This window comes from Melampsora larici-populina (assembly GCF_000204055.1).
Source record: "Melampsora larici-populina 98AG31 unplaced genomic scaffold MELLAscaffold_3, whole genome shotgun sequence".
In the NCBI taxonomy this organism is placed as follows: Eukaryota; Fungi; Basidiomycota; class Pucciniomycetes; order Pucciniales; family Melampsoraceae; genus Melampsora; species Melampsora laricis-populina.
In genome coordinates this window covers 2,860,303-2,886,065 of record NW_006768767.1, presented here as the reverse complement: position 1 = coordinate 2,886,065, position 25,763 = coordinate 2,860,303, and the positions used below count along the sequence as shown (strand labels likewise).

General features: G+C 43.5%; 5 protein-coding genes across 5 annotated transcripts; 1 reads left to right on the top strand and 4 right to left on the bottom strand.

Moving 5' to 3' along the window:
• Nucleotides 1-425: 425 nt before the first annotated feature.
• MELLADRAFT_91087 (uncharacterized protein) lies at nucleotides 426-1,649 on the bottom strand (the record flags this gene model as incomplete). Its single annotated transcript, XM_007405088.1, has 2 exons — nucleotides 426-446; nucleotides 489-1,649. 2 exons carry the CDS (start codon nucleotides 1,647-1,649, stop codon nucleotides 426-428), a joined length of 1,182 nt encoding a protein of 393 aa, XP_007405150.1.
• Nucleotides 1,650-2,319: 670 nt separating this feature from the next.
• Nucleotides 2,320-7,162, bottom strand: MELLADRAFT_102541 (uncharacterized protein; the record flags this gene model as incomplete). Its single annotated transcript, XM_007405087.1, has 13 exons — nucleotides 2,320-2,798; nucleotides 2,864-2,940; nucleotides 3,017-3,357; nucleotides 3,438-3,654; nucleotides 3,715-3,836; nucleotides 3,933-4,490; nucleotides 4,579-5,447; nucleotides 5,534-6,143; nucleotides 6,212-6,474; nucleotides 6,537-6,732; nucleotides 6,810-6,908; nucleotides 6,980-7,087; nucleotides 7,160-7,162. 13 exons carry the CDS (start codon nucleotides 7,160-7,162, stop codon nucleotides 2,320-2,322), a joined length of 3,942 nt encoding a protein of 1,313 aa, XP_007405149.1.
• Nucleotides 7,163-10,985: 3,823 nt separating this feature from the next.
• On the bottom strand, nucleotides 10,986-11,896 carry MELLADRAFT_115287 (uncharacterized protein; the record flags this gene model as incomplete). Its single annotated transcript, XM_007405086.1, has 3 exons — nucleotides 10,986-11,089; nucleotides 11,148-11,288; nucleotides 11,372-11,896. Coding segments are annotated over 3 exons (588 nt in total), but the record flags the coding sequence as incomplete, so codon positions are not given.
• Nucleotides 11,897-13,501: 1,605 nt separating this feature from the next.
• On the bottom strand, nucleotides 13,502-16,145 carry MELLADRAFT_91083 (uncharacterized protein; the record flags this gene model as incomplete). Its single annotated transcript, XM_007405085.1, has 9 exons — nucleotides 13,502-13,600; nucleotides 13,709-13,828; nucleotides 13,873-14,102; nucleotides 14,165-14,307; nucleotides 14,403-14,496; nucleotides 14,572-15,352; nucleotides 15,450-15,505; nucleotides 15,585-16,029; nucleotides 16,095-16,145. The coding sequence occupies 9 exons, from the start codon at nucleotides 16,143-16,145 to the stop codon at nucleotides 13,502-13,504; spliced, it is 2,019 nt and encodes a 672-aa protein (XP_007405147.1).
• An 8,505-nt stretch (nucleotides 16,146-24,650) lies between these two features.
• Nucleotides 24,651-25,512, top strand: MELLADRAFT_59734 (uncharacterized protein; the record flags this gene model as incomplete). The annotated part of the gene is made up of 2 exons (XM_007405152.1): nucleotides 24,651-25,001; nucleotides 25,072-25,512. The coding sequence occupies 2 exons, from the start codon at nucleotides 24,651-24,653 to the stop codon at nucleotides 25,510-25,512; spliced, it is 792 nt and encodes a 263-aa protein (XP_007405214.1).
• Between the last annotated feature and the right edge of the window lie 251 nt (nucleotides 25,513-25,763).

Here is a 25,763-nt window from a genome sequence, read left to right as displayed (position 1 = left end):
CCTCTGATGGTTCATCATCGACTACGATCCCAATCAATCTTAATTGTTCCTCCGGGCTTTGGCGAGGTTCATGAACCAAAGATGTTGTTGTATTGCGTACTATTGTAATCTCAGCATCATCATCATCATCATCATCGTCATCCTGATCTTGGTATGAGATATCTGAAGTCGAAGGTCTAAACAGGTTAGATTTTGGTGCCTTTGTCGGCTTGGAAGTTGATGCTTTAGGACCTTGGATGACTTCAATCGATGAACATGGCGCTTGATCGGCTTCCTCAATGTGACCTTCGTCACCAAAGCCAAGATCACGAAGCAGACGGTTTCGTTTCTCACTGTCGGTTGGCGAAGGAGATGGACGCATGCTACCGCGAGACTGATGCAACACCAATGCCAGATTAGCCACTTATACAAAAGTCATATGTCGATCATGGAACGGTCTGAGAGTACTGGACTTCTCAAAGCGTAGCAACGAAGAGATCATGACTTACTTTGATAGACTCTTGGCTCGCAATCGTGTGTTCATGAAAATATCTGGACGATGGACCAATGGATGATACACCTGGTGAAGGTGGCCTGAGATCGGCTTCATGATCTTCATCTGCCTCATCTTGATTTCTTTCATATTGTTCGTAATCAAGATGACTCAAATCATTAAGATCTTCATCTTCTTGAAAGTTGTCCAGATTCTCTTCGATTGGGAAACATTGATCTTTCTCTGGCGTATCAGAGGAGTCAGGTGCTAAGACTCGACTGAGGTTGACTGGTGATATTGGGGGAGTTAGATCAATTTGACGACCTTTGCCCTTATCCTTCTTGGGGGTTGATGTAATCTGTTTCCAAGGTGAACCAGTGGAACGAGGAGATCTTATAGTATTTGGTCGGAATGGTTCTAAAGGAGGTCTGACAATTGGTGATGGTAATATATCAGAGGGAGAGAGCTCTCGAGTGATTTCGGGGCTGACTAAGCATTGACTTCCAATCGTGGGTGATGGTGTTGAATGAGATACCTTCGTAGGTGAATCGGGTTCCAAACTTATCACATGCTCAGCGCGCCGACTTTCACGTGGCCGTGATGGAATTGACCAAGTGCGACGAGAATTAAGTGAGTCTGTTTGTTTTCGAGTATTGGTAGAACGTGATCCACTCGTATTAGCCACACTAGGAGGTCTGGCCAGAATGTTAGGTGAATGGTAGGGTTGAGGTTGCTTGCGACTGGCAGAGACAGAAGAATTCTTAATTTGACGCCGAGGAGGACTCCGATCCAAGTCACATTCCAATTCCATGTCCGAAGTAGGTCGTCTGGCAGTGTGTGCGACTTCTGGGCTTTCAGGAATCACCACGTCCCTCAGGGAGCGATCAGCCCGGAGAAGATTGGCTAAGCTGTGTCGATCGATCTGAGAAGCTGTCAAGTCATCCACCTCCTCATTCTCTTCATCACTAGAGAGCTTAGAGGGCTGATTCCAGTCGCTCCAGTCAGATGATAATGAAGCGGTGGGAGATGCATGAATTGTTGGACGTCGAGTCGAAATCTTGGCCATACGCTTCTTGGATGTTTGTCCCTTTCGAGCTGAGGATCTAGCCGACAAACGATCCGGAGTGAGTTGAACGGGTTTGGGGTTCGATATGAAAAGGTCGAGATCATCTTCCATTTTCTTGATTGGTTATGTGATATTTGAAGAGTTGATGGTTTGAGTGTTGAGTGATGTACTTGATGATGATGATGAGTGTTGTGTTGTTGTGTTAAGTTAGAGTTTGGATGATATCGGCCGCAGTGATATGAACGCGTCAAATAATCGAAGCGCGCTCATTTCACACATTTGACATGAGCCAAGTATCAGGATCTATATATCAATACACACATGTCACCTGTAACCCTCGTCACATGTTTGTTAATCTCAAACCTTACAATTTGCGTACTCTCTCTTTCTGCTTTCTCTATGTATGATTAGATACTCAAATACATCTTGCTAATTTTTCTTTACTATATTGGATTTCTACAAAACAACAAAACCAAAAAAATCTAAACTTGCAGATAAGAAAAAAATGTTCTCAAGGTTATCAAAATCACATACATACAGAGATCAACATAAAATAGATTAAGAGATGAATCCAAATATAAGAGAGAGAAAAATAAAACCCAGAAAAGTTCCTAACAACTCATTTTCTATCTTACCGTATCATCTTCTAAGTCAAGAAAGTTTATTATCTCCATCATCCTTGTCTAGCAAGACACACACACACATATATATATAACATATATATATAGAGAGAAAGAGAGGAATTCACAACCATTATAGAAATATATAAAAAGTTAATCCCTCAACTGTTTGTTCTTCCAGCTCTTTTAGCCAACGCAGCTGCCAAGTCCATCTGACCAACTCCTGGTCTCGGCGGTTTAGCAGCAAGTACAGGAGGTGGAGTACCACTACCACCAGGTTTAGGTGCCAAAATCGGAGGTTTTGGTTTTGGGGGTGGTGGTGGTTGAGAGTTTCTTGGTGGTGAATTAGAGCTTGACTGGTCTTGTGCATCAGCAGCAGCTCGTTTGGCAGCAAGGATACCTGCTAGTCCGTTTGCATGACCCATGCCAGGCATTACCGATACCGGCGCAGCTGACACATCCGCACTCCTGTAACCCATCCCAGCACTCGCCGTCGGCCCAGTCTTGTTCGCTACTGGCGGTGGCGGTGCTGGGGACCTCTTAGGTGGTGGGGGTGGTGCTGATCGCTCGAGTTCAAGATAATTGGATGGTGCCCAACCTTGCTGCCCACCTTTTTTCACCAACCACCAACCGTTCTCCTCTGTGTACCACATAAAAAAGGTCAAGCTTCGTCATTCTTCGATGGAATTGATAAAAATTGCATACCTTCTTGGACCACTTCGACCAAATCGCCCATCGACAATGGGATCTCTCCATCCTCCTCCGTTTCGAATGCACATACACTGTAGACACGAGCAGTCGGTATTTGAATCAGGTCAGAGCAATAATGAAGAAAAGGAATCAAAGAGATCATCTTACACTTTGTATCTTATAACATCCGGTTTTTGCTTGGGCGGCGGCTTTCGTGGGGGAGGTGATGAATTCGCAGGAGCTACAGCTGGTGCCCGATTGAAGGCTGGAGCGGATTTTGCGGCTTGGCTAGGTGCCGGGGGAGGCGGGGGTGGAGGCACAAAACCTGGACGGTTAGATGCAATTGGAGGCGGGGGCGGAGGGGGTACAAAGCCCGGTCGACTCGAAGTGACTGGTGGGGGAGGTGGTGGTGGTGGGCCAGGAACAGCTCCCATACCTGGAGCACGTGCATTGGATCCGCCAGGAAGAGGTCGGCTCTGAGGGATTGGTCGGGCTTGTGGTTTGGGTTTCTAAACAAAATGAGTGAAGCAAGGAATGTTTCAGTATATATAGCGGCCCATGAGATTGGGAATGGAGAAGTCAGACAAACATTATCAGATGGTCCACCTTTCCTTAGAAGCTTGCCGCTCGTGATGGGGCGAACGACACCAGGTTTCTTCTTCGGAACAGGTGCCGAGACACTGCTTGCAGGTAAGCCAGAAGCTACAGAGACAGTGTGACTTTTGTAAACATCTGATTTCTGTATTGTTTCATCCTTCTGGAATTTGATAGTTGCCATCTTGTCTTTCTTTTTTCGAAATTGTACCCTGATGTTTCAGACGTCGTTAGGATATCATGCAGCTGCAATTAATAAGGAGATAACTCACAGTGGTCCGATGTTGACAGTTATTGAACCATTAGACTGCTGCACAAGATGTGTGACAAGCTCAGTCTTGAATATACAAGATAGTACAGGATCCGGTTCCTCGCTATGGCCCACGTTCACTGCCTGGATCAAACAAGAAGGAAACAGGAATGTCAATTAGATTTCAAGCAAGCCACGCACGGTCAAAGATGAAAGCTTGTGTTGTAATTGAACGCGTACCATCCAGTCATCTCGTAGATTCGACAGCCCGACAGATGTGATAGAGGATGTATTGATTTTCCGCTCTACCATGGTATCCTGTCGCTTTTGCCCATCTGATCCCGCCACCAGCTGAGTGACAAGGATGTAGAGAGCTTTGTTAGTGAGCACCAAAAACCTCGGGGAAGGTTTACTTGATCGGCCTAATTTCGAAACCAATAGCTGCCCTTTCCCACTGAATACTACATTTTCACCCGATGATAATCCCATCTTGGTCGCCAACATCTGTCCTAATGCACTCTTACCTGCCTTTCCTCCTCCGCCCACATTCAAATAATCACCTAGAAATTTACGAGAACCAAGCATACTAAACCGACGACGTTCTTTTCGACCGCCAAGAGCAGCATGACCAGCCTCTCGGATTTGATGATAGACGATTCCTTCCTTATTGTTCCTCCACATTCGCTGAATTCGGGTAGCACATTCGTGGCGATACCTTACATAGTTTCGCCAAGCTCTTTGTATACGTGCTGCCATGTTGTGCCAGTAACGGTCCCGCATGTGCTCCAAAGCGAATAACTGACCATTGCCGAACGAGATCAGATTAGCATCCACCGTGGATGATACTCACGTTTGTTCATGAAGACGAGTAGATTGAAGGACTTACGGTCTCTGGATTCTTGATGAATGCCTTTGTGGTTCCCATCTGCCATTCTTCTTTAGCTATACCAACGTCCTTTAAGATACGCTCACAGCCTGAACGTGGATCTCCCGACCAGATATACTCTCCGGCATAGGATGTAGCAGGTGACAGTAGGTAGAAACGTTGAACAACTTGTTCAAATGTATTCCGATAAGCAAAACCCGCACGTCGGATTCGCACATTCTCCTGTAGTCCAAGATACTTGATTTGATGTAGAATCGAAGGAGAATCGTACTCGGTAGGTGATTTAGATTGATTAGGTTTGATGGTACGAATATATGAAGGTTGAGATCGCATCAGTTTCTCAACTAATGCATTGGCTGAAGTTTTAATTTTATCGCCTTGACTAGGAGGCCTTTTCTTTGAATTCGGATCCACCCGTTCGGTGAATAGTTGACCGGTGATAAATGTGTTGGCAGAGGATTGAATGAGTTCAAGTAGATCTTTTCCGAGTGCATCTTTATTTTTATCTGTCATTCCTTGGATATCATACAACACATCTCCAGCATAATGCTTGATGAGAAATTTGTTGCCTCTAGGCTCAAAGTGTGGATTAGCAGCTAGCATACCCATACGTTGAGCAAATGAATTATCGGCTGCAGAGGAGTCAGCATGTGCAGTAGCAGTAGCATCATTCATAGCAGCAAACACGCCAGGTGGACGTTTTTCGTCGATCAGATCGCATACAATCTTGTTGTTGAAGAACTTGATAGGCGTCCACTTGATCTGTTCAGAGGCATATTCCTCCTGTTCCTTTTTCAACGTCAATTCAATGAAGATCTGTTGAAGACGTTCGTTTACATAATTGATACAGAGCTGCTCAAAAGAATTGTCTGCATGTGTTTCAAGTGGATGGAAAGGAGAGGACAAATCAGTAAGACAAATCGGTAGTAGAAGATCAGAATGAGGCAAGACGGACTGTCAAAGATCTCGAACCCGTAAATATCCAATACACCTAAAACGTTACTGGCTTGAGACCTTGACTTCATCGAGATATTCACACGTGCAACGATCCATTCGAATAGATTGTTATAAATCGCTTTAGCAAGTGCGTCTCGAGCCGCAGCAGCTTGAACCGGATTCAATGGTACCTCGTAAACGCTTCCACGTCTCATACCACGCTGAGTCTCCATCGTACGAGTTGTTAAAACCTTTTTGACCATTCCAACATCAACCTCAAGTAGATATGCAATAAATTCGGCCACACTTTCGTCCGTCACATAAGCATTTCCTTCTTCATTTTCGGCATACTGAGCATTCCCAAGCCACAATACAGCTGCAAGCATACGAAGAATATTGGATTGTTCACTCGCACTCAGGCCAATGGTCGACATGGCACGTAAAGTATTGGACCACTCCTCTACATCATCCATCTGTGGTACATCTAAACAACCGGCTCGAGATGTGTAAAAGTACGCGGACGGCTCTTGAATACCATATTCTTCACGTTGTTGAGCTGAAGCGCCCTTGGTAAATTGATAAAATATATGAAAGTTTCTCTCGTCATCAATCTGACCCACAATTCGACCCTGGATGATCGAATAAGAAGTCGTTAGACCCACAATTACAATCAAAGGACAAAAATGTGCCTACTGACCTTTTCCAATAGATAATTTGTGATCATTGCTCCTACTGGTTCTCCATTAGCTCCAAACTCTATCTCAAGGTATTTGCCATGTCGACTACTATTGTTGTTACGTAGGGTTTTAGCACATCCAAAACTTTCGAGAAGTGGATTAGTAGCAAGAACCATGTCTTTGATACCAGTGATACCTTTTCCAGTACCAGCACTTTCATCTTCACCAGCCACAGCTGCAATATATTCCATGATCTTCTTTGCAGCCTCTGTTTTTCCAGCACCTAGATAATCAAAGGAAAATATGAGTGACGATTTTTTATATGCCACACTTCAAATGACATACCAGATTCGCCAGAGATGATGACACACTGATTAGTGCCATAAGCTCGCATGTTATAGTACATTGATTCAGCCACCGCATAGACGTGTGGAGACATTTCTAATCGGTTCTTTCCCTTGTAAGATTGAAGAATTTCAGGCCCATAGATAGGCAATAGTCGAAAAGGGTTGACTGAGATAAGGACATGTCCGATATAAGTCTATTGTAAAAAGATGAGATAAGGCTTCAGTAAACCATCAGGACCAAAACAGAGATATGATCGAATCCTTAATTCACGTAGATCTCGGCATTTTCGAACCGCTGTTTCAAGTTTTCATTAATAGCTTCATTGGATATTGTACTAAGGAGAGTCATATCCGAGACACCTGCACCTTTCTTTAAGAATAAGAGACGTAAGAGGATCAGTGATAAACGTGTAACATGATTGATAGGAATACAAGAATAACCTTTTTGAATGAGTCCGCCCAATCTGCTTTAGATACTCCTCCGTTTGCTCGCGAGCCTCCAGGACCCGGTGTCCTGGCAGACTTCTTGCCGGCCTTCTTGGACGGAGCCTAGCATTGACAAGACAGATAAGTTAGATGCGAGATTGATATAGAAATGAAATGGAAAAATTAAACACTGACCATGATGATGTTGGTATTCGCTGTGACTCTTGATAGACTTTTTGGAGGTAAAGTTTAGAGATGAAAGATATCAAGCTTTTGAGAAGTGAGATGTGTCAAACTCCAGCGTGCTGTTTCAGAGCGAGAGGCGGTGATGTCAAAGTCAAGGAACACTTCCTGTATTTTGTCACCAAGTCAAAACAATAAAAAATACTTAATTTGGCTAAATTGCTATGTATCGTTAAGGTAAAGACATACCATCCTTCACCACTCCAAACGTTGTTGTACCTTTGTGCTTCTCCAATATGAGATCTTCACTCATCTTACCTATATCAAAGTGAGTGAAAAAAGCAGTAGAGAGAGGGTTTGCGCACTTTTTTCATAAACATCTCCGTGAGGAAGACGAGCTCAAATGATCTCAGTATGGTGAGCTCATTGGGACCTTGATTGCGTGTCTAGCTCAACACATTCACATCAGCAGGGGAATGCCTATTTCCAACGGTCTTTGAGGCTTCATCCACACATCCAAATTACACAATAGATTTTTGAGAAAAACCGATCCTGTTGAAGCAAGACATTGGAAGTAGCTTTGGTTATTTGTTTGCTTTGCCTCCATAAAATTAACTTCATGTTGTTCTGCTCAGTATGATGTCACACTCAAAGCTCTCAGTGTGCCTCTCACATACTCAAAAGATATAAGACAAATAGAAACCAATCTTTTCCTCACAACTACCAAATCATATCTTAACTTTGTATACAACTACAAAAGAAAGAAGAAATGAAAACAAACTTTTTTTTTCTCAACTCGGCTCAATCCTTCAAAAAGACATTCTGATATCACATTCATTGACCAAAGAATCGATCAGATGAAAACGCATTAAATGGATCTTTTCGATCATTCCCATTTCCACCTGGTCCACCTAGGCCAACTTGACCTCCTTGACCTCCACCACCTTGATGATGTGAATGTCGATTGTTACTTTGAGGTTGTTGTTGTGAATGATGATGTCCTGCTCCAATCGCTCCTTGTTGGGCTTGTTGTGAATCACCGTATCCATAATTAGATCCATAATAGGCATGGTGTTGTTGCATTGAACTAGGTTGTTGACCACCTTGAACTCCTCCAGTTGTTGAACCAGGTGCTACTAGTCCGCTTCCTACCACTACACCCTGGCCAGTAACTTGAGAGCCAGGTAATTGAGATCCACCTACGCCAGGTTGAGATACTTGCCTGAAGCCTGAGTTACCAACCAGCCCAACGCCACCTCCTAGAGTGTGCTGAGATCCATGTTGGGGTTGTTGATGGTGGCTACCTGGGAGCGGATTGCCTGCCGTACCACCAGTGTTACCAGGTCCAGCTTGAATCGAATATTGACTTTGACCACTCCTTGGCCCGCTGACAGGGTATTGTTGGGAGCCTTGAACCGAGTAATACGGCGAAGGAGCTTGCATACCGTACGGATAGGCTGGATTCTGGTAGCTGGGAGGCAATTGTCCATATTGTTGATAGTATGGATAGTAGGGGTAGGGCATCGGTGAGGCTTGCATTCCAGGGTATTGTTGGTTAGCAGCACTAACAGCTGCGACAGCAGGTTGTTGATGCTGCGTGACTGCTTGAGGCTGACTTGGAGGACCAGCAGCTTGGTTCGGATTTGTGACTGTCGACTTAGATGCATCTTCGCCGCCATGTGGAGATCGGCTTTGGAACGCAGCTTGAGCAGCTTGCGCATGCGAATAAGAGTCGTAGTAGCCCTACAGTTTTATAGAAGAGACATGAGTGACAATATCGTCTTTGAAACGTCCATACAACGTACCAATGATCTGAGTGCCTCCTGACCGTACAGAGAAGCATACTCCTGTGCGGTTTGAGGGGTTTGGCCAAACCCAGGCTGTGCAGGCTGCTGGCTTTGCGGTGGTAGCTGCTGTTGAAGTTGCTGCTGGTGCTGCTGAGCTTGCTGCTGCTGCTGTTGGCTCATGTGATTGAAAGCGCCGTAAGCAGATGATTGACTTGCTGGAGCCGGACTGCTGGAATGTTGACCGACAACGGACTGCTGCTGAGGTTGTTGTTGTTGACCTTGCTGTTGGAAATAAGCTGCCATCGGATCCTGTCGAAAACCAGGATAATGTAAGAAGGCGTCCTGCTGGGGCGGTGCCTGCTGTGGCTGTGGCTGTTGTTGTTGCTGTGGCTGAGCCTGAGGATGAGACAGCGAGCTAGATGGATGCGTAGTTGAGGTCGGTTCGGGTGTGGAGTACTGGTTGTTCGCTGGGTAGCGAGACGCAAAGGCGGAAGATGGAGGTTGAGCCGCTGGTGGCTGTGACTGGACGTTTGCGTGACTTTGTAAGGGCGAGGTGTGTACGATGGTGGGAACAGGTTGCGGAGCCAGCTAAGTAAGGAGCATTGAATGAGCAAAAGCTGAGCCAGCCCAACTATTTGATGAATGGTGTATGTCCAAAATCGTACCTTTTCTTCCACCACAGGAGCGACTGACGGAGGACTAGGTGGGGCAAGCTGTTCCGCGGGTGGTTGAGGAGGAGTAATCGGGTTTTCGATTGATAGCTCTTCTGCCTTCAGACTGTCAAAAACCAAAGCATATGAGCGGTTGGTTGGAGAACAGATGGAGAGCTGAGAGTTCAAATTACGTTGTTTCAGCGGCCACAATCTTGTCCATCGAGGTAACAGGTGGAGACGGCGCGTCTTGAGGAGGAGCATGGTCGACTTCTGAACCTGAAGCCTCATCGAACAGACTCAAGCTACCGAATTTGAGTCCAATCCTGTCGACATTCGGCGTACCACTTCCAGGCATCACAACAGCCGCTTCCTGACCTTTCCTTGGATTCGCGCGCTTGGACAGGCCTGGTGGGGCGGACATGCCCATATTCATGGCTGGCTGTGAAGCAGGTGTCACGTGTATCGAAACAGTCTCAGGAACTGTCTGAGTGCTTTGATCTTGAGCAATTGCGCTCGAGGGCATCGAGATATCAACCACATTCGATGCGACAGGTGTGTTCATTTCAAGTGGTGCAATATTGATCGCGTCACTTGGCGTTAAAAGTGTTGAATTAGTGACTTGGCTATCGAATATGCTAGATTGTTCGTTGGGACGAGCCAAGACTGTCTCCGCCCAACCTTCGCCAACTCCGAGAGGCTGTGGGACCGGATCGTCGTTCCATACATTGGGTCCAGTGGCAGCGACATCGTTTTTAAGGGTATCGAGGGCCGGTACCGGTTCTGTGTGCCAGACATCGGCAGAAGCGTCCGGAATTGTGATTGTCACCTGCTTGTCTGCTAGGAGAGCAGTAGCAGAGGGTTCGAGGTTCTCTGGTGGTGAGATGGGCTCTAGAAGACTTGGGGCGATTGTATCACCTGACATGTCTGCCTCAGAGGCCAGGATAGGTTGCGATGGAGGAGCGCGGACTACAGGTGCAGGTTGAGGCTTTGGAGGCTCAGTAGGTCTGGCAAAGAAGCATGTTGGTCAATACGCTTTCAATGTGAACCCGTTCGACGATTCGAAGGATGTGCAAACCTGGCGATCTGAGCCCAACTCATCTTAGTGCCTGGAGGTATCACGCGGCTCGCAGGTCGTTTTGGCTCGGCCGTATGGCTGTTAGGATGTAGTTCAGCGGGTGCAGCGTTCAAGTCACGGAGCAAACTAGCAGGTTTGGTCTCTTCGGCAATAGACGTGGGAGGGGGCAAATCTGTTCCTTCGTCGAGTTCTGGCTCCATCGAAGCGACGGGCACAGGTTCAACAGTAGCAGCATCGCTTGACAAGGCTGGAGTACCAAGCGAGGTAGGCGGGCCGAGATTCCAAGCTGATGGAGTAGCTGTTGCAGTCGATGAATCGTTCCCAATGGTCGGTGATGGACGTGAAGAGCCTGTAGCCCATTGCCCACGACCGGAGCCGCGGGGAGCAGCGCCACGACCTCCACCACGTGTTGTACCTCGAGATGTATCTACATCAAAAGTAGCATGAGATATGTGTGGTACATAAGTCCAGACAGAAGACCCTACCAGTTCGACCACGTGCACCTGAGCCAACATTGTTCACGCCCCCAGAGTTCTGGGCACGAGGATGAGACAGAGCTTGAGTAGCCGAAGGGACGACTTTTTTGTCCTTCTTGCTTTTTACTGATCCCCATTGTTCTGCGAGGCCTAATGACGGAGAGAGCAATGAGGGTTCAGTTAGATCGGTATCAAGGGTAAAATCAGAGGGAGAATAAACCGATCAAGCTTACCTTCACTTATACGAGTAGCAGCCAATTCTAAATCGCCACTAGCTTCATTCAAAGCCATGAGTAAATCCTCGTCAGTCCAAGTTGGAAACAACTCCCTGATGGTGGCTAATTTTTGACCATGTTTTTTACGGATCATTTTCAATTCTTCTGGTTCATCGTTTGGAGGCGAATGGGTGGAAGGTCGAGCTTGATAGGGACGATGTCCGTTGACCTTAGATGTGAAGCCATTGGTAGAATTGTTGGAATGAGGAGTACCGTTAAAGTTAGAACCCCCACGACCACGACCACGACCTCGTAAAGCAGAACGAGGAAGGCCACCTCCACGGGTGGTAACTTCAGCCATTGAATGAGATTGAGAGAATCAGGTGGATATCGCGGTAGACCGAATAAGTCTACTTTAGATGAAGGATGAGTTAAGAAAGCAAAAGATGTGAGTAGATAGTGATCGATTGAGCGATATCAGATTGAAGGGAGAGATGGAAGTGAACTAGAAAGCCAAAGCGAAGGGGGGTCAATCGAATTTTAGTGTGATAGGTTTTTAAGCAAAGGAATCAGAGGGGGATCTGATTCTGAATGAACTGATAAAAATAAAATAAAACTTAAATTCACCTCAAGTCTTCAGACCAAACCCTTAATAACCACTAAAATTCAGAAATATTCAACTTGTTTCGAACTCAGAAAAAATCAATACTTAACCACCCACTGAGCCACCGGCACCCAAGGAGTAAAGAAGCAAGTCATACATACTTTCTACTTGATTTACATTCCTTCTGAATCTGTACCAAATCTCTCGTGATCGTCATTTTTGCCCTAAGAAGGCTTTGAAGCTATTCACATCAAAGCTTATCTTTCTATTTACCGCATTTGCTGTACTCTGGATGCAAACTTCCACTGAAGGGTATCGCGTATCGAGATATGATATCTATCAGTATGTATGCTACATAGAAAACCCCCTTCTGAGAAACGATAGACATTGAAGCTGCTCCGTCACATGCCCACAGGATGGGTGAGGGCAAGTCTCTGGGGCTTTAGAGATTGATATACAAGTAATGGTTTTGAGGGTTTTTGGACAGATCAGATTCACAATGCATGTGGCAAACAGAGTGTTATCCGCGTGGCCTTGTAGAAACATGTCAACATTTAAAATTTCACGCTCTTTCGTATTTACACCATCAGAGTTTTCAATTTTGATAAGTTTATATGGTGAAAACAGTTCAACTAGATGTACCTTGGGGTCCCCTCATCAAAATTGCTTCTTGAATTTAATCCATTCAATCTCTTCTTAGATTGCAGTCAAGTTGAATTTCATGTATGCATGTAGCTTGTCTATCTATTCTTTTAGTGATCTTCCACAAGGTTCACACTATGAATTCAGTAAGTTGTGTAAGGCAATAGGCGTAAGCTGAGCATACCTGGATGTTGTAAACTATACGTTCATGGATGAGATGGATTGAAAAATACCTTGTTTCTCGATGTACAACATAAGAAGTTGATATAATGAGCTTAACAAGATCATCTGCTCAAGTATCACATAGAAAAATCAAAGACATCATCGAGTCATCTCCTTTCAAACAAGTCAAATAACACCCGATGATAACACATCAATCACTGTCTTTTGACCATTCTGAATCAACTCCATCAGTCGTGCATTCCCAACAAAGTCTTCAATATCGCCAAGCTTAGTAAGAGCACTTTCCAAGAATTCCACCAGACCATCACCCATCTCAGTCCCCCGAGCTTTCCCAAAGATGCGTTCCAGACCGACGCGGTCGATACGAGATGCAATAGTAGATGTTGCGAGACTTGGAGAGGTCGAATGCAGAGAAAGGATCATCCGTGCCAGGAGTTCTATCAAGAACTTGCGTGTGGTTTCAGATTGAAGCTGGCTGAATGGCAATGTCTGTATGGGTCGGACGACCAGGCAAGATGTCAGTTCTGGTATCACATGGCTTTGCTACTTTGAGACATTATGTTTCATGAAATTCAAATGATTTACCTTCAAAACAGTTATTGATAAACAGCCTTTTGCAATCCACCATCCGTAAGCTGAAGCCAGATGAATGACTTTTTTATGTGTCGTCTCGTTATCCCTATCCGGTGATGAGTCTCGAGCAGACTGAGAGAGACCTTTTAGCATCTCTCGTCCACAAACCTCAGTTTCGCCCAAGTCCCGGAAGAAATCCCATAGTGCAAACTGAAAGGTAATCTGAATCGAATGTGAATCACTCGCTAGTTTCTGGCCAACAAGAGTATAATATGGGTTATAGATGTTTTCCTATTGACGAGGACCTATCAGCTTAACTGGTGATTATGAGAATGATGAAATCTTAAACATACATGGCCGAGACAGTGTAGTAGAACTCTGACAATCTCGCGCTGCTGAACGGCTGTCAGGGCCAGACTGTTCAACTTGTCTGAAGCGTCGACGTAGTCCTGCGGAGGTTGAGGGACACATGTCTGAGTATGAAACAACGATCGTTGGTTATAAAGGGATGACTGACCTCAGCGGACATCAAGGTTGTGAAGATACTCCTTCGTACATCCGTGTTCATTCCTTGTTGTCTGGCTAGTTGGACAAGAGCTTCGCTTGCGTCATTAGTCGCCGTTTGTTTCTCGTTCAATTCGAGCAATGGATCGCCATCCCATGCGGCACCAATCAGCCACCACTTTCCTCGTTTGTCAGCTTCCTTCAAGTCCTTCAGCGTCAATTGGAGCGGTTCAGAAGCCGTGGCTGTAAAAGCATTACACATCAGTCAGCGAGCTTCATTGCAACGAGGCAAGACATCTACTAACATGACTTTTTAGCCAATCCAGCAAGATATTTCTTGAGGTTTTCTTTCAATTCCTCAACGGTACTGGTGGAAGCCTGGGCCTCTTTTCGAATCTTGTTGTTTTTAAGATTTTGTAGAGTCTCGAACATGAAGTTAGTACGAGAACTAAGCATCCGAAAGTAATAGTTTGTCATCTCATCAGTTATATATCAATTCCCGTTGCCAGAATCCGGATGTGGACTCCAAGTCATGATGCTTACTTGGCTTCACCCACTTCTCTCTTATGAGCTTGAGCCATCTGCACAATCTCTTTCAAAGCCACGGGATCATCGTACCTTAACCGAGGTCCCGCGTCTAAGGGTCAAGTAGTCAATTCAGTCAGCCCGTCACGCGTCAGCACACACTTCTATTGAGGGAGTGAAACTGAACTCTTCAAAAGGACCATCAAGCCTTCAACTCGCGCCTCATTCAATCCCTCGTTGATAAGAAGACGTACAAAGTCATACACCAAGGGACATCCAATGACTTGGAAGAAGTAAAGATGAGATAGAAATCCCAACAAGTTTGGTCCAGCTTTTCCGTGATCGCGTGGGGTTGGGTTTTCGTAAATTTCACAGAGACGACAAATGAGAGAAGCAACAAAACTAGGTGCCCAACCAATCTCCACCCCGCTCACTTGTACCCCTCCACGGCTGATGGCTGCAATCATGGCGGAGTAGGTGACGGCTAAGGAAGCGCCCAGCTCATCACGAGTTCCAACTAGCTCAAGCATGACTTGCACAAGACCCTCTGTGACGATTGCACGCGCATGGGTGGTGTAGAGCCCTCGCAAACTTTCCAGACAGGTTGGAACAGTTGTGGGTGAGACACGATTCAAGATACCCATGAGTTGCCGGCGAAGACGGGGATCGAGGGTTGGCCCATCTTTGGTGTTTGGAGCTGCCGTATCTTTCTGACGAAGATGCGGAGGAACATAGCGCGTAGATGTAGAAGCCGGCTGCGAGGGATCCTGAGTTGAATCCGTGTGATCTTCAGCCTTGACAACATCCAGCTTGTCCTGAACTTTATCGACCCATGATGATTGAGCGACATCGTGTAGGGGTTCCTCTTCTATATCCATGTCAATGTGGCATCCAGACCACGCCGATTCATCGCCCGAACCGCCTTGTTCATCTTCTGATTGCTGTTCTCCATCGACTGATTCCGGTACCTGTGGTACAAAATCAGAAATGAGTCACCGCCCCATCAAAGTGCATCAAAAAAAACTGGTCAAGCAAACATGATGTGAATCAAAAGGAAACACGGACCGATTCTCGCAACCTGTCGGCCACCTTGTCGAGCTCTTCTAAGCCGTCAAAAAGATCTGCGGTTATTCAAATCATAAGTCCAGTCCTGAATTCCGTTATAAAGTGATCAATCATGCCGATGAAAGTTCAAGTCACCTTCAAGTCCGTCTTCTTCGAACTCCTGTCGAAGTTTTGATTTCCCTTGAGCCTTGTCACGAACCCCTAATTCACGTTCGAGCCAGGCAATCCTTGCATCCTCTAGATCCTCCTCTGAGGAACGTAACTTACGCTTCTTCGATTTGATCAAAGGAGGCGCATCCTGACGAGCAAGCAATCGACCAAGAGCAGTATTTGGCGGAGCGGGTGGGCTTGGCTTGGTTGTTGATGTGGGATTGGTAACGACTGGCTTGGGTTGAGGCTTCGCGGGTTTGGATGTTGCTATTTTCTTATCCGAGCGGTTCTGTTTTTGTGTTGTTCCACGGCGATTTTTTTGAGTCTTTCCACGAGAAGAAGGAGCTTCAACCGAATGTCCAAGTGCAGTGAGCTCAGCGGCTATTTGTCGAGGTAAAGCAAGTCCAGGTTTGGATCGAGTATGCTTCTGCTAGACGGATCAAAGACGTTGTAGATGAGTACTTGAATATCGCTCAGACGAAGCTAAATGCTTACCTGCGATCTGCTCTTACCCTTCGAGACAGAAGAGGCTTTGAACTTGACCATGCTGAAATGTGGAAGATTTGAAAGATTTTCGGAATCTGGCTTTGGAACTGATGTGCCGCTGAATATGTATACATTACATGACTGCATTCATTGTAGGCATCCCTGTGAAGACACATACGCTCGACAAGCCATACTCTGAAACCCATACTTTTTACAGCCCATTTCGGTCAAATTCATCCGCAATGCTGAGCTCGAAGAACGAAAATTGGCCAATGGAGCAGCGTACGCTCACATCCACTGATGCACATGGATCAAGCTGAATTGCATACTCCTCACAGAATGTAAACAAGTAGGGTTTTAAGAGCCATTTGAAGGCGTGTCCCGAAGCTGCCCTTATTCGCGATGTCGTGGTCTGATCTGAGCAAATCTGGTGAATTCATTCTGTGTGGCATTTCCAAAATTGAGGAGCTAGGTCTTTGGCACCCAGGCGCCATGGAGCCTAAGCTTTCTGCTTACATCACAACATGCCAGATGCACACATGCATTATCTGAGAGTCAAGCAGCTGAACATGTCATATTACTTGAATTGCAATCTTCAGCATGAACCCTCCTGTGCTGCTGCACTGTTTTGACATGCATGTGTATAATTGTAAGATCATAAACATAGTCAGTAGTTATTTTTCAAACATCTTGTCCCATTGAATGCTTCTGCTTTCCTTGAAGTCCGGTACCTCTATGTAAAAAAACAGGCATCACCTTCCGCCATGGGACCAACGCGCAAGTGCAACAAAACACAACAAAACAGTGCACATTTTTATGGAAGTGTGGCCCTGGGTCTAATACCTGTCACATGTATTTGCTGAATTACTTTGAAATTCTATAAGGACCACAAGTCATCTTGCTGTATTTGGCGGCAATGAAATAGAAGGGAAAAGATGCAGTATTTTGCTTACAATGTAAACATTATACACTATTCCCGAGTGGAACTGAGAAATGATAATTATTGTACTTTGTCATCAAAAGATCCATCACTGTAGACCTGAGCCGTATCACCCACACTACATGTGTGCAACAAGCTGAGTAAATTATTAGCTATCATGTACATACGGGTCTGCTCAGTTGCCTGTTCATCTGAATGAGTGGATCATATGTAATACTTTCTGTAATGTTTTTCAGTTTGACAAAAGCATTTGAAAAATTGACTACATACACTGACTCATAGTTGTGGTGTAAGTCAGATCCCACCAAAATTTGGGTATCTATCGTTCTGGTAAACTTTGTGGCCAACTCTCTGAAATTTCACAGAATTGATATTTGTACACCCTAAATAAGTGTACCAAAATGTTGTGCTGCAACTGGGGCACAATGATTAATCAACCTTTTTGAATTTATCTTGAGCAATTACAGTGCCAATTTGAGGATTGTAACTTTGTTTATGCTGTGATGGAGTTGGGAGATAATGCATATTTTTTCATTTGGCCTTGCACCAGAAGTCCAGATTTCTGGACCCAAGCTAAAATCTGGGCAAACAAAATTCCCAGCTCAACACCCAATTGTTTTGCCCAGTTTTTTTATTTGTAAGGGAACAACCATTTTTGGCTCATCTCAAAGAATTGTAGGGTATCAATCAGGACATAATGGATCAAGCCAACAACCAAGATAAGAATACTACTAAAGTCCAACTCCTCTTTCAAAAGAAAACATGATCAATCAGAATAACAAACAAGAGTACGAAAAGACAAGTAAGAGATAAAGGTAGCAAGAATAACAAAGGTTATCAAGCAGTTGAAAAAAGTATGCATGAAAATAAATCTCTTTTATCTACGTAAACTGAATCCATTCCCAAAAGTAAAGCAGGAAGAAAATGAGGACTAGAGGTGTAGGAGTTTATGCGCTGAAACCATAAAGAGTTTGTCCTTGATGTTTACTGACTCAGTGCAAGTAATGATAATGTTCTCAAGGAAGATTTGAAGTGGATTGCAGCAATATAGACTCCAAAACTTGACCACTTGATTTCAGTGTCTGAGGTCTTGCTTCCAAGTGAAACAAGGCATGGAGTTGCTGATGAGGGCTTTGTAGGGTTGGAGTTAGAAAAGCCGCTGATTCCAGCTGACCCAGGATTCAAAGCTGCAGACGTGCCCGGGCACATTCCCAGAAGTCCAGATTCCAAATTTATAGCCAAAAATGGAATCTGGACTTCTGGCCACGTGCCTGGGCTTGTACTTTGTATCCCGTGATAATACAAGTGGCTGCCTTTTTTATGTGTTGCGGCCCAGCACAGCTGCAAATATGTGTTTTGGAGTGTTGCATTGCTGGCCCAGCGTTGCCTCTATCATAATCTTGCACTTGTAAGACCTTTTTTTGGTATGATATTTTCAACTCCTGAAACCTGCAGGCACTAGTAGACCATCTAGACTGTGCTTAACATGTGTTGATGTGCTGGAAGACTTGGGTTGATTGGAGGTCAATATAACTTGAACAGCAAGCATTGAGCATACTGTTACATATTACAATTACAGTTGCTTGATGTTTAGAAACAGTCATAATGAGTCCTGTGTCAGGTAAAGCCAGTGATCTGATAGGTTGCATCTCATTCTACCTGCTCCCAGCCCAGCTTTGTTGGCCTGGGGGACTGGGTTGGTATACCATAGATGGAGAGGATCGGGGTTGAGCATACTTCTCCAGTAATTAGTTTACTTCCCCCACCATGGCTCTGCTGGTCTGGGGATGGACTTGGTCATAAAATCTTGGCCTTTGTTTCAGAGCCAAGAAACCATAGATGGCTAATGAACTTTGATGATTGGAGCAAGCAGATGAGCAGATGATGATTACAGGATCTTTTGTACACTACCACTACCTTCTTTTGTACACTACCACTACCTTCTTTTGTACACTACCACTACCTTCTTTTGTACACTATCACTACCTTTGTTTGTATATGCATCCCAGGTCAATCCACCCTTGACTCTGAATATATATATATGAGAATATCATATATATATTCATTCTTGTGTCACAGGTGTCGTAGAGTCTTACTTTACATATGTTTGCTTGTGTCCTAGACAAACCAAAGACTTCCCACCAAGGTCAAAATCACTACACAATGGATAGTGGTAGTGTTGTGAAAGTGCTGTGGCACTACACTTTGAAAACTTAGTTTTTGTGATAGTAGTTGATGCACAGCCCTATACAAAAGTCCAAAATTTCTATAGTGGTATGACCACTACACTCACAAGTTTTGGCAGTGTGTCCACACATATAGTGGTCCACATAGTGTACTTCAGTGTGCACTGATAGATAATTTATTGAAATTTCATCAGGCTCTGCCCCCAAACAATTAGAAGTCATGTGCTTTGTTAGGACCCTTGTTTATCTTTACTTCAGCATGCAAGGTATACACATACTTGAGTTCACCTCTGTCATACTTTGCCCCACTCATCCACCTTGTGACCTTCTATCATCTGCTTTCCCCCACCACGTCTACCATACCAGTGCACCCCATCAAAATCGTGATCAAAAGTGAGTTTCAAATGAAAAGTATGAAATAACCTGCCTTAATCCCCTTGGACCATTGCTTGTGACTTATAAATCTAGATTTCTTATTGAGAACTTGGATTTAAACAGCATCCTCCCAATAATCATACTTTACATACCACTCCATCTCCCCCCAACAAATGTACTTTTTAATTTGAGCCCTTATCCAGTTTCTTTATAATCAATTCCTTATCCTTCATCTTGATTTTCTTTCAATTCATCTTATACTGTTATGCTGAAGGTATAAAATCAGCAAGATTCCACTGTTACAGATGTTAGGAACAATGTATTTGCTTCAATGCCTTCTCCTGACAATGATGTTAGTCATGAGATGGAGGGCTGCATGTCTCGGAAGTTCCCACTGATTGGTGGCTTGCTGTGTTCATGGTGGAAGGTAAGTTTTCCTTTCATTCTCTTTACCAATACTATGAGTTCTCACTACTTTGTGTGATGCAGGACAACTAAGTTGCCTTTCCTGCTCTTGCAGAGATGGCTCAGGATTTCCTGTGCTGTTCTGCAACCACTTGTTTGTGTGAGAGGGTATTTTCCAGAGCAGCTGATGTCTGCAGGTCTGATCAAGCGGCATTGGAAAGTGCAACTGTTGAACAACTTACTTCATTGTGTGAATGGATGAAGGCTGGTTTCAATGTTTCCTGAGAGTTTTCTGAGGCCTTGTGTTGGTTGTGTATATGTAAAAAATGAAGTAATCCTTAATTGTCAATCTTTCTACATCTTTTTTGTTTGTTATCTCCCTATGCACTTGTTCCTCATTCAACTTATCTTATTCTTCAGGTTTGCAGCTTTCTTTAATACAAATCTTGGGTATTTTATCTTATTATTTTCTCATCTCACTCCTTTCCCCTTGCTTCCCAACTCTCTTTAAAACTTGGTTCATTTTCAATCTCTCTTCTTTTTCCTGACCGGCTCAAGTAATCCATAAACCAAGATTGATAGCTCTTTGTACATATTTTCCAGGTAGTGCACTACATGCCTTTTGATAAATTTCTTTTTTCACATTCAAAAAACATGTGCACTATTATAGTGCTAGTGATACAATATCACAGTGAGTTTTAGTGACTAACACACACCACTACATATGATCCATAGCATGTGTCTGCAGATAGTGGTGTGTATTGGTTCTTTAAAATAGTGGTACACCACATTACTACTGAGGACCTGTCTTATAGCTGTGCATAGTGAAGTGATTTCGACCTTGTTCCCACAAATGACATTCTGACAGTTAAAAACTACAATGCTATCTAGATCAAAATGTGCAAAGAGACATGGGAAACCTTGAAGGCTGGGAGAGTTGACATGGTGAGGAAGAATAGGGGATGGTGTTTTTCACATTTTCTTGCAAGAATTAATGTCTGTGTCAATAGAAAAAAGATCCACATACTGGGTAAATATTTTCCTCAGTACAGTACTGGTGAATACCACACTGTATCTTGGAACATGTGGTACTTGTGCCTTTGATATATGCAGAGCACATATGGTAGTGACTTTTTATACTCATCATCCAGTTTATAGGTAATCAATTGCCTCAGGTGTATCAAAGACCTTATACAAATTTGGGTATACCATATTATCTCATCTGTGATCATCATCACCATCTCCCTCTCCCTTTTCCAAAGGTCACCATTATTCAATGTGTGACAGAACCTTTGAATTAGAATTTCTTCTCTGTAGGGTATTCATAGTTCTGCAACATCAATTGAATTTCAGTGTTTTATCTTGTGATTGCAGATATCTTTGTTGTGAAATCAAGGAGGGTTGGAGAACACATCTTCTCAAGCAATTTGTTTTTTCTTTTGATCAAGACTGTGTGATATTCACTCATTATCTTTTTTCTGGTTTATCAATACAATATTAACATAAAAGATGGTCTGAATCTGGTTTGGTGAGATTAGATGGTTAAGTAAGGAAACTGGAAAACTTAGAACATTTATTCATGGTTTCTTGAAAATGCTTCTTTGACAAATTGACAAATGCTTTGTTCCAATAATCAGTTACATGGTTGATTGCTGTTCATACTTTTACATAAGCAGAGAAGTGTTGACTAGAAACATTCAAATACAGATTTAACCTTTCTTTTGAGCTGAAACTGAAGTGTTATTTGGAAAATACCAAGCAGACACCACCTGATGATTTTAACTCATAGTAATTTAACTCATCAAAGCTCACAAGAGACTTACAATTATAGATTAATATTTTCAAGGTACAAATCAATCTTGCCTTCATCTGCATTCAGTATCAAAGCAGAAACTCAATTTGATTCACCCTTGGTGTTACAGGATAGAGCCATGATTAATAGTTGAAACATTGTTTGAATGATTTTAGAAGCGGTATTGAGGCAGACGAGACACCATACATTAAATTTGGGTTTAAGCATTGGCAAAAAGATGATGAGAAAAAAATCAAATGAGGTAGATTTGGAGATAGGAAATAAGTAATCAATGTGGAGACCAATGATTCATAATCTTTAAGCAATATTGATTAAATCAACTATGATGATGAAATGAACTTTGATTTGTAATTCATTGAATGGGTCTGAGCGCTTCTATGAATTTGAAGCACAACTCGTGAAATTGGAGATGTAACTCAAATGATTGATTGCAGCTTCATAGCCGGACTTGAGGAGCAAAAGGACTGAAGCAATATGTCAGCTCATTTCCTCATTGTAGAAAAACGTGTTTGCATGTTGATGTTATTTTCTCCATTTGTTTTGAGGTTTGGAGAGGTCTCCTTTCATCTGTGATTTTGATCAAACAACAAAGAACTATTGAAAAAGTCAAAGGTGATGTTTATAACATGTCAATCAAGATTTGGGATACCAGGGAAATGCTTTTAATGATATGACAACCTTTGATTGATATTATTTACATATTGTTGATTTCCAACATTCTCTTGCTGGCTAGAAGGACAGCATAACTAATATCCTTGAATTCATCAAGTCCACAATTGGTTATTGGGTCTGTTGACCAGCATAGGGTGCTTTGTGAGCATTGGTGGAAATCAGTTACAACTCTCCAGACCCAATATATTGTCTTCATGAAAAAATGATGAGGATTTTGATATACATTACAAAAGGTGGATTATAGGAGGGTTATCTTGGATTTTGGAGGGGGTCAGTCCTTATAGTCACAATGCAACACAAGGGCCATAAATGTTAGTGCATGATGAACAGGGTCAAAGGTTGGAGAGAAAATGGACAGAAAGTTCATGGGATGAGCTGTACTTGAGCAACAGGATCAAGGAGTAATGAAACACCTAGCCAAGTGAGTCAAGGGCTTGCACAATGGTATGGCTATGTCACAAGGAGGATGTGGAAAGGGGGTGGGGCAATTGTTCTACACAAACAACCTTTTATTTTATTTTTATAGTAGATGCCACTCTTTTGAGTCATATGCTTATGAAACTCAAACCCCACTAGCTTAACACAAGCCCTACCAACCACAGAGGCGTCCCCCAGAGCCTCACACAGAGGGGGAAAACCCATGACTCCAGTACACACCAGATCGACCTTTGAAACACACTGGGTCAGAGGTGCTTAACACCCTCTTTGTGTGTCTGGTTGACTCAATGGGATCCCCTTGCGCAGAGTTAACTTGCACACACCAGATACACAGTTGTGAATTTGTTTGACTGTGCCTGTTACCAAATGCCCCAACTGTGTTGAATCATGACCAGCCTGTCAGTGTATTGCTTGAGGCATAAAAAGATCTAGCCACTTCACAGGTGACCCACAGAATGTGTTATAGCAAAAGGATTAGCCACCCCTCTGGTGACCCCACAGGATGCGTTGTAGGGGAGTCGAACCCCTGACGAGGCCATGGCAAGGCCCCAGTTTACCGCTAGCCTAACAACGCACACTGGCTGTGACTGATGTTGGTAATTGTGCTACTGCTACAGGCATTTCAAGGTGTTGGTAATTGTGATAAGTTTGTGATGAGCTCCAATACTTTTTTTGAGTCTTCAGTAGCTACCTCATCACTCATGAAATGGAGATTGAACAGATAAACTTATGAAACACTTGACTTTGAATTTCAAAGAATTTTCTAAGATGACTCTGACCAATCTGTCTTCATGTAAGGACTTCTTGTGTCCTCACTGAAGGACGTAATGGAAGGGAAGGATTTCGAAGTTATCAAATAACTTCTAAGGCACGTTGGGGCAATCGACACCACAAAGTGGTGGAGGAGGTTTCTAGAAACAAAGTACACAAATTGAATTATACGAACTGACTCCAAAGAGACAATGACAATGATCAGTCAAAGATCCTTGAGGAGTAAATAGCACCGTGTCCAAATTTGAGTAGCACATCGACGTGCACACACAAAGAGGTGTTCAAAAAAATTGAATAGTTTTTGCTTGTGGTCAGTTTGTTAGTGTACGGTCCCAAACTGAGAATCCCTTTGTCGACAAAGGATGAGAAAACAACTGCTTCCTATTGCCCGTTAGATCTGGCAAGAAAGGCTTGACGCGGCCTTTCTTCGTTTTTTCAGTTGTGTTCGACCGTTAGCTTTCAAATGCCCATTGTAAAAGTTATCCTGAGGCTATTTTGATTTTATAAGATGATAATTGGAATTTTGTAACGCCACCGTATCTCACTCGCGACAAGCAATCAGGTCAAATATTGTATTGCATGATTTGAATCGCCAGACTCAAGATCTCTTCCAATACATTTCGAGATTTTAGTTTATATTAAAGCAATGGGTTTGCCAATATCTTCTTGATTCATATATCTCATTTCAAAAACCTGATATGTTTTTTCCAAAAGGTTGAGCATCTTTTCACTGAAAGAAAGGAGCAGCAGTGACCTCCTTGAAAGCCTTAAATGCTTTGGTTTACAAAACCCTTCCAAAGTCAACCGAAGCAATCTGCCAATTGCTGGCTACCTTTACAAGGGTTTTACTCGGATACAACAAGTCGGCCAAGAGCTACCCATCAAGTCCTTCTCCTGATGAGAACTGCAGACTCCGTCCTCTTAGTCAAACAGAAATTATGTCCAATCGTCAAGTTTTTTCGACAATGCCAACAGCGGTCGAAGTTGGAGTACCTGATGAGAACCTAGAAATGTTCAAAGCATTATGCCTGGCTGATTTGGCAAATCATGGGATCACCCGTCTTTCGTTTGATTGGGAGTTGGCGGACAGGTCTCCTTGGAACCAAACTGTAGCAATATTCATTGCCAAGCATTGGCAGTATGCCTACTCTCAGGGCGCGTTTGATGACAAGGCAATATGGTCGGCCCACAACACCGAAAAAACATGCATTGGCATAATACTTAGATGGTTACGTGGCCGTTCGGAAGATATTCGTCAAAAACGCCGATCTCCTGAAAAACTTCGACAGAAAGAGGCCTGTCGTAAAAAAAGAATGGTGAGTTAATAATTGTTCTAGCATGTAAGGGTAGAGAGGATCTCATAGCAATATTTCGTGAAATATTCAGCTTTTCAAATACCGCGCGGATTCATTATCGCGCCTTCTAGTAGCCAGAAATCTGCCTCAAGATGCATCCGTCATTTTACCACATCACAACTGTTGCTCGGACACCGAGTGGGATCCTGAAGAAACACAATATCCATCAGTAGGACTTGTCTGGAGAAGTCAACAGTACACTTCTTTGATTCATCAAATTGACGGGCTGTCTTTTAAATATTCTAAATCTACTCAGGGTGCACGTGCTGCCTCCCAACGGTTTGATCAATGTCGCACACAAGCCACTCAAACTAATATTCACGCTGCTGTTTGTCCTGGTCTCCCCGAAAATTGCTATGACCCACTTTTTATCTCCAATTTGACAACTGAAGAAAGAGCTGCACTTAACTTGAAGCCTGTGTCAAATCTGTTGATTACTCTACCTACTGAGATAGAAGACTTTGCGGTCTAGCTTTTATTTCAATCACGTAGTATCACTCCTCATATGTATTTGTGAAGTTACTGAGGTGAGTAGTGGAATGAACAATTGATGATGTATATAGAACCTTCACGTGTATTAAAGATTAGTTGACAACTCATATAGACTGTTTACAACTATCGCGAAAATATAATGTAACAAAACCAAGGCAGTACGTGTATCCCATATGTGTCCGTTCAATAATGATGTCATTCAATCATAAGTTGAAGACATTTCCGCTATGC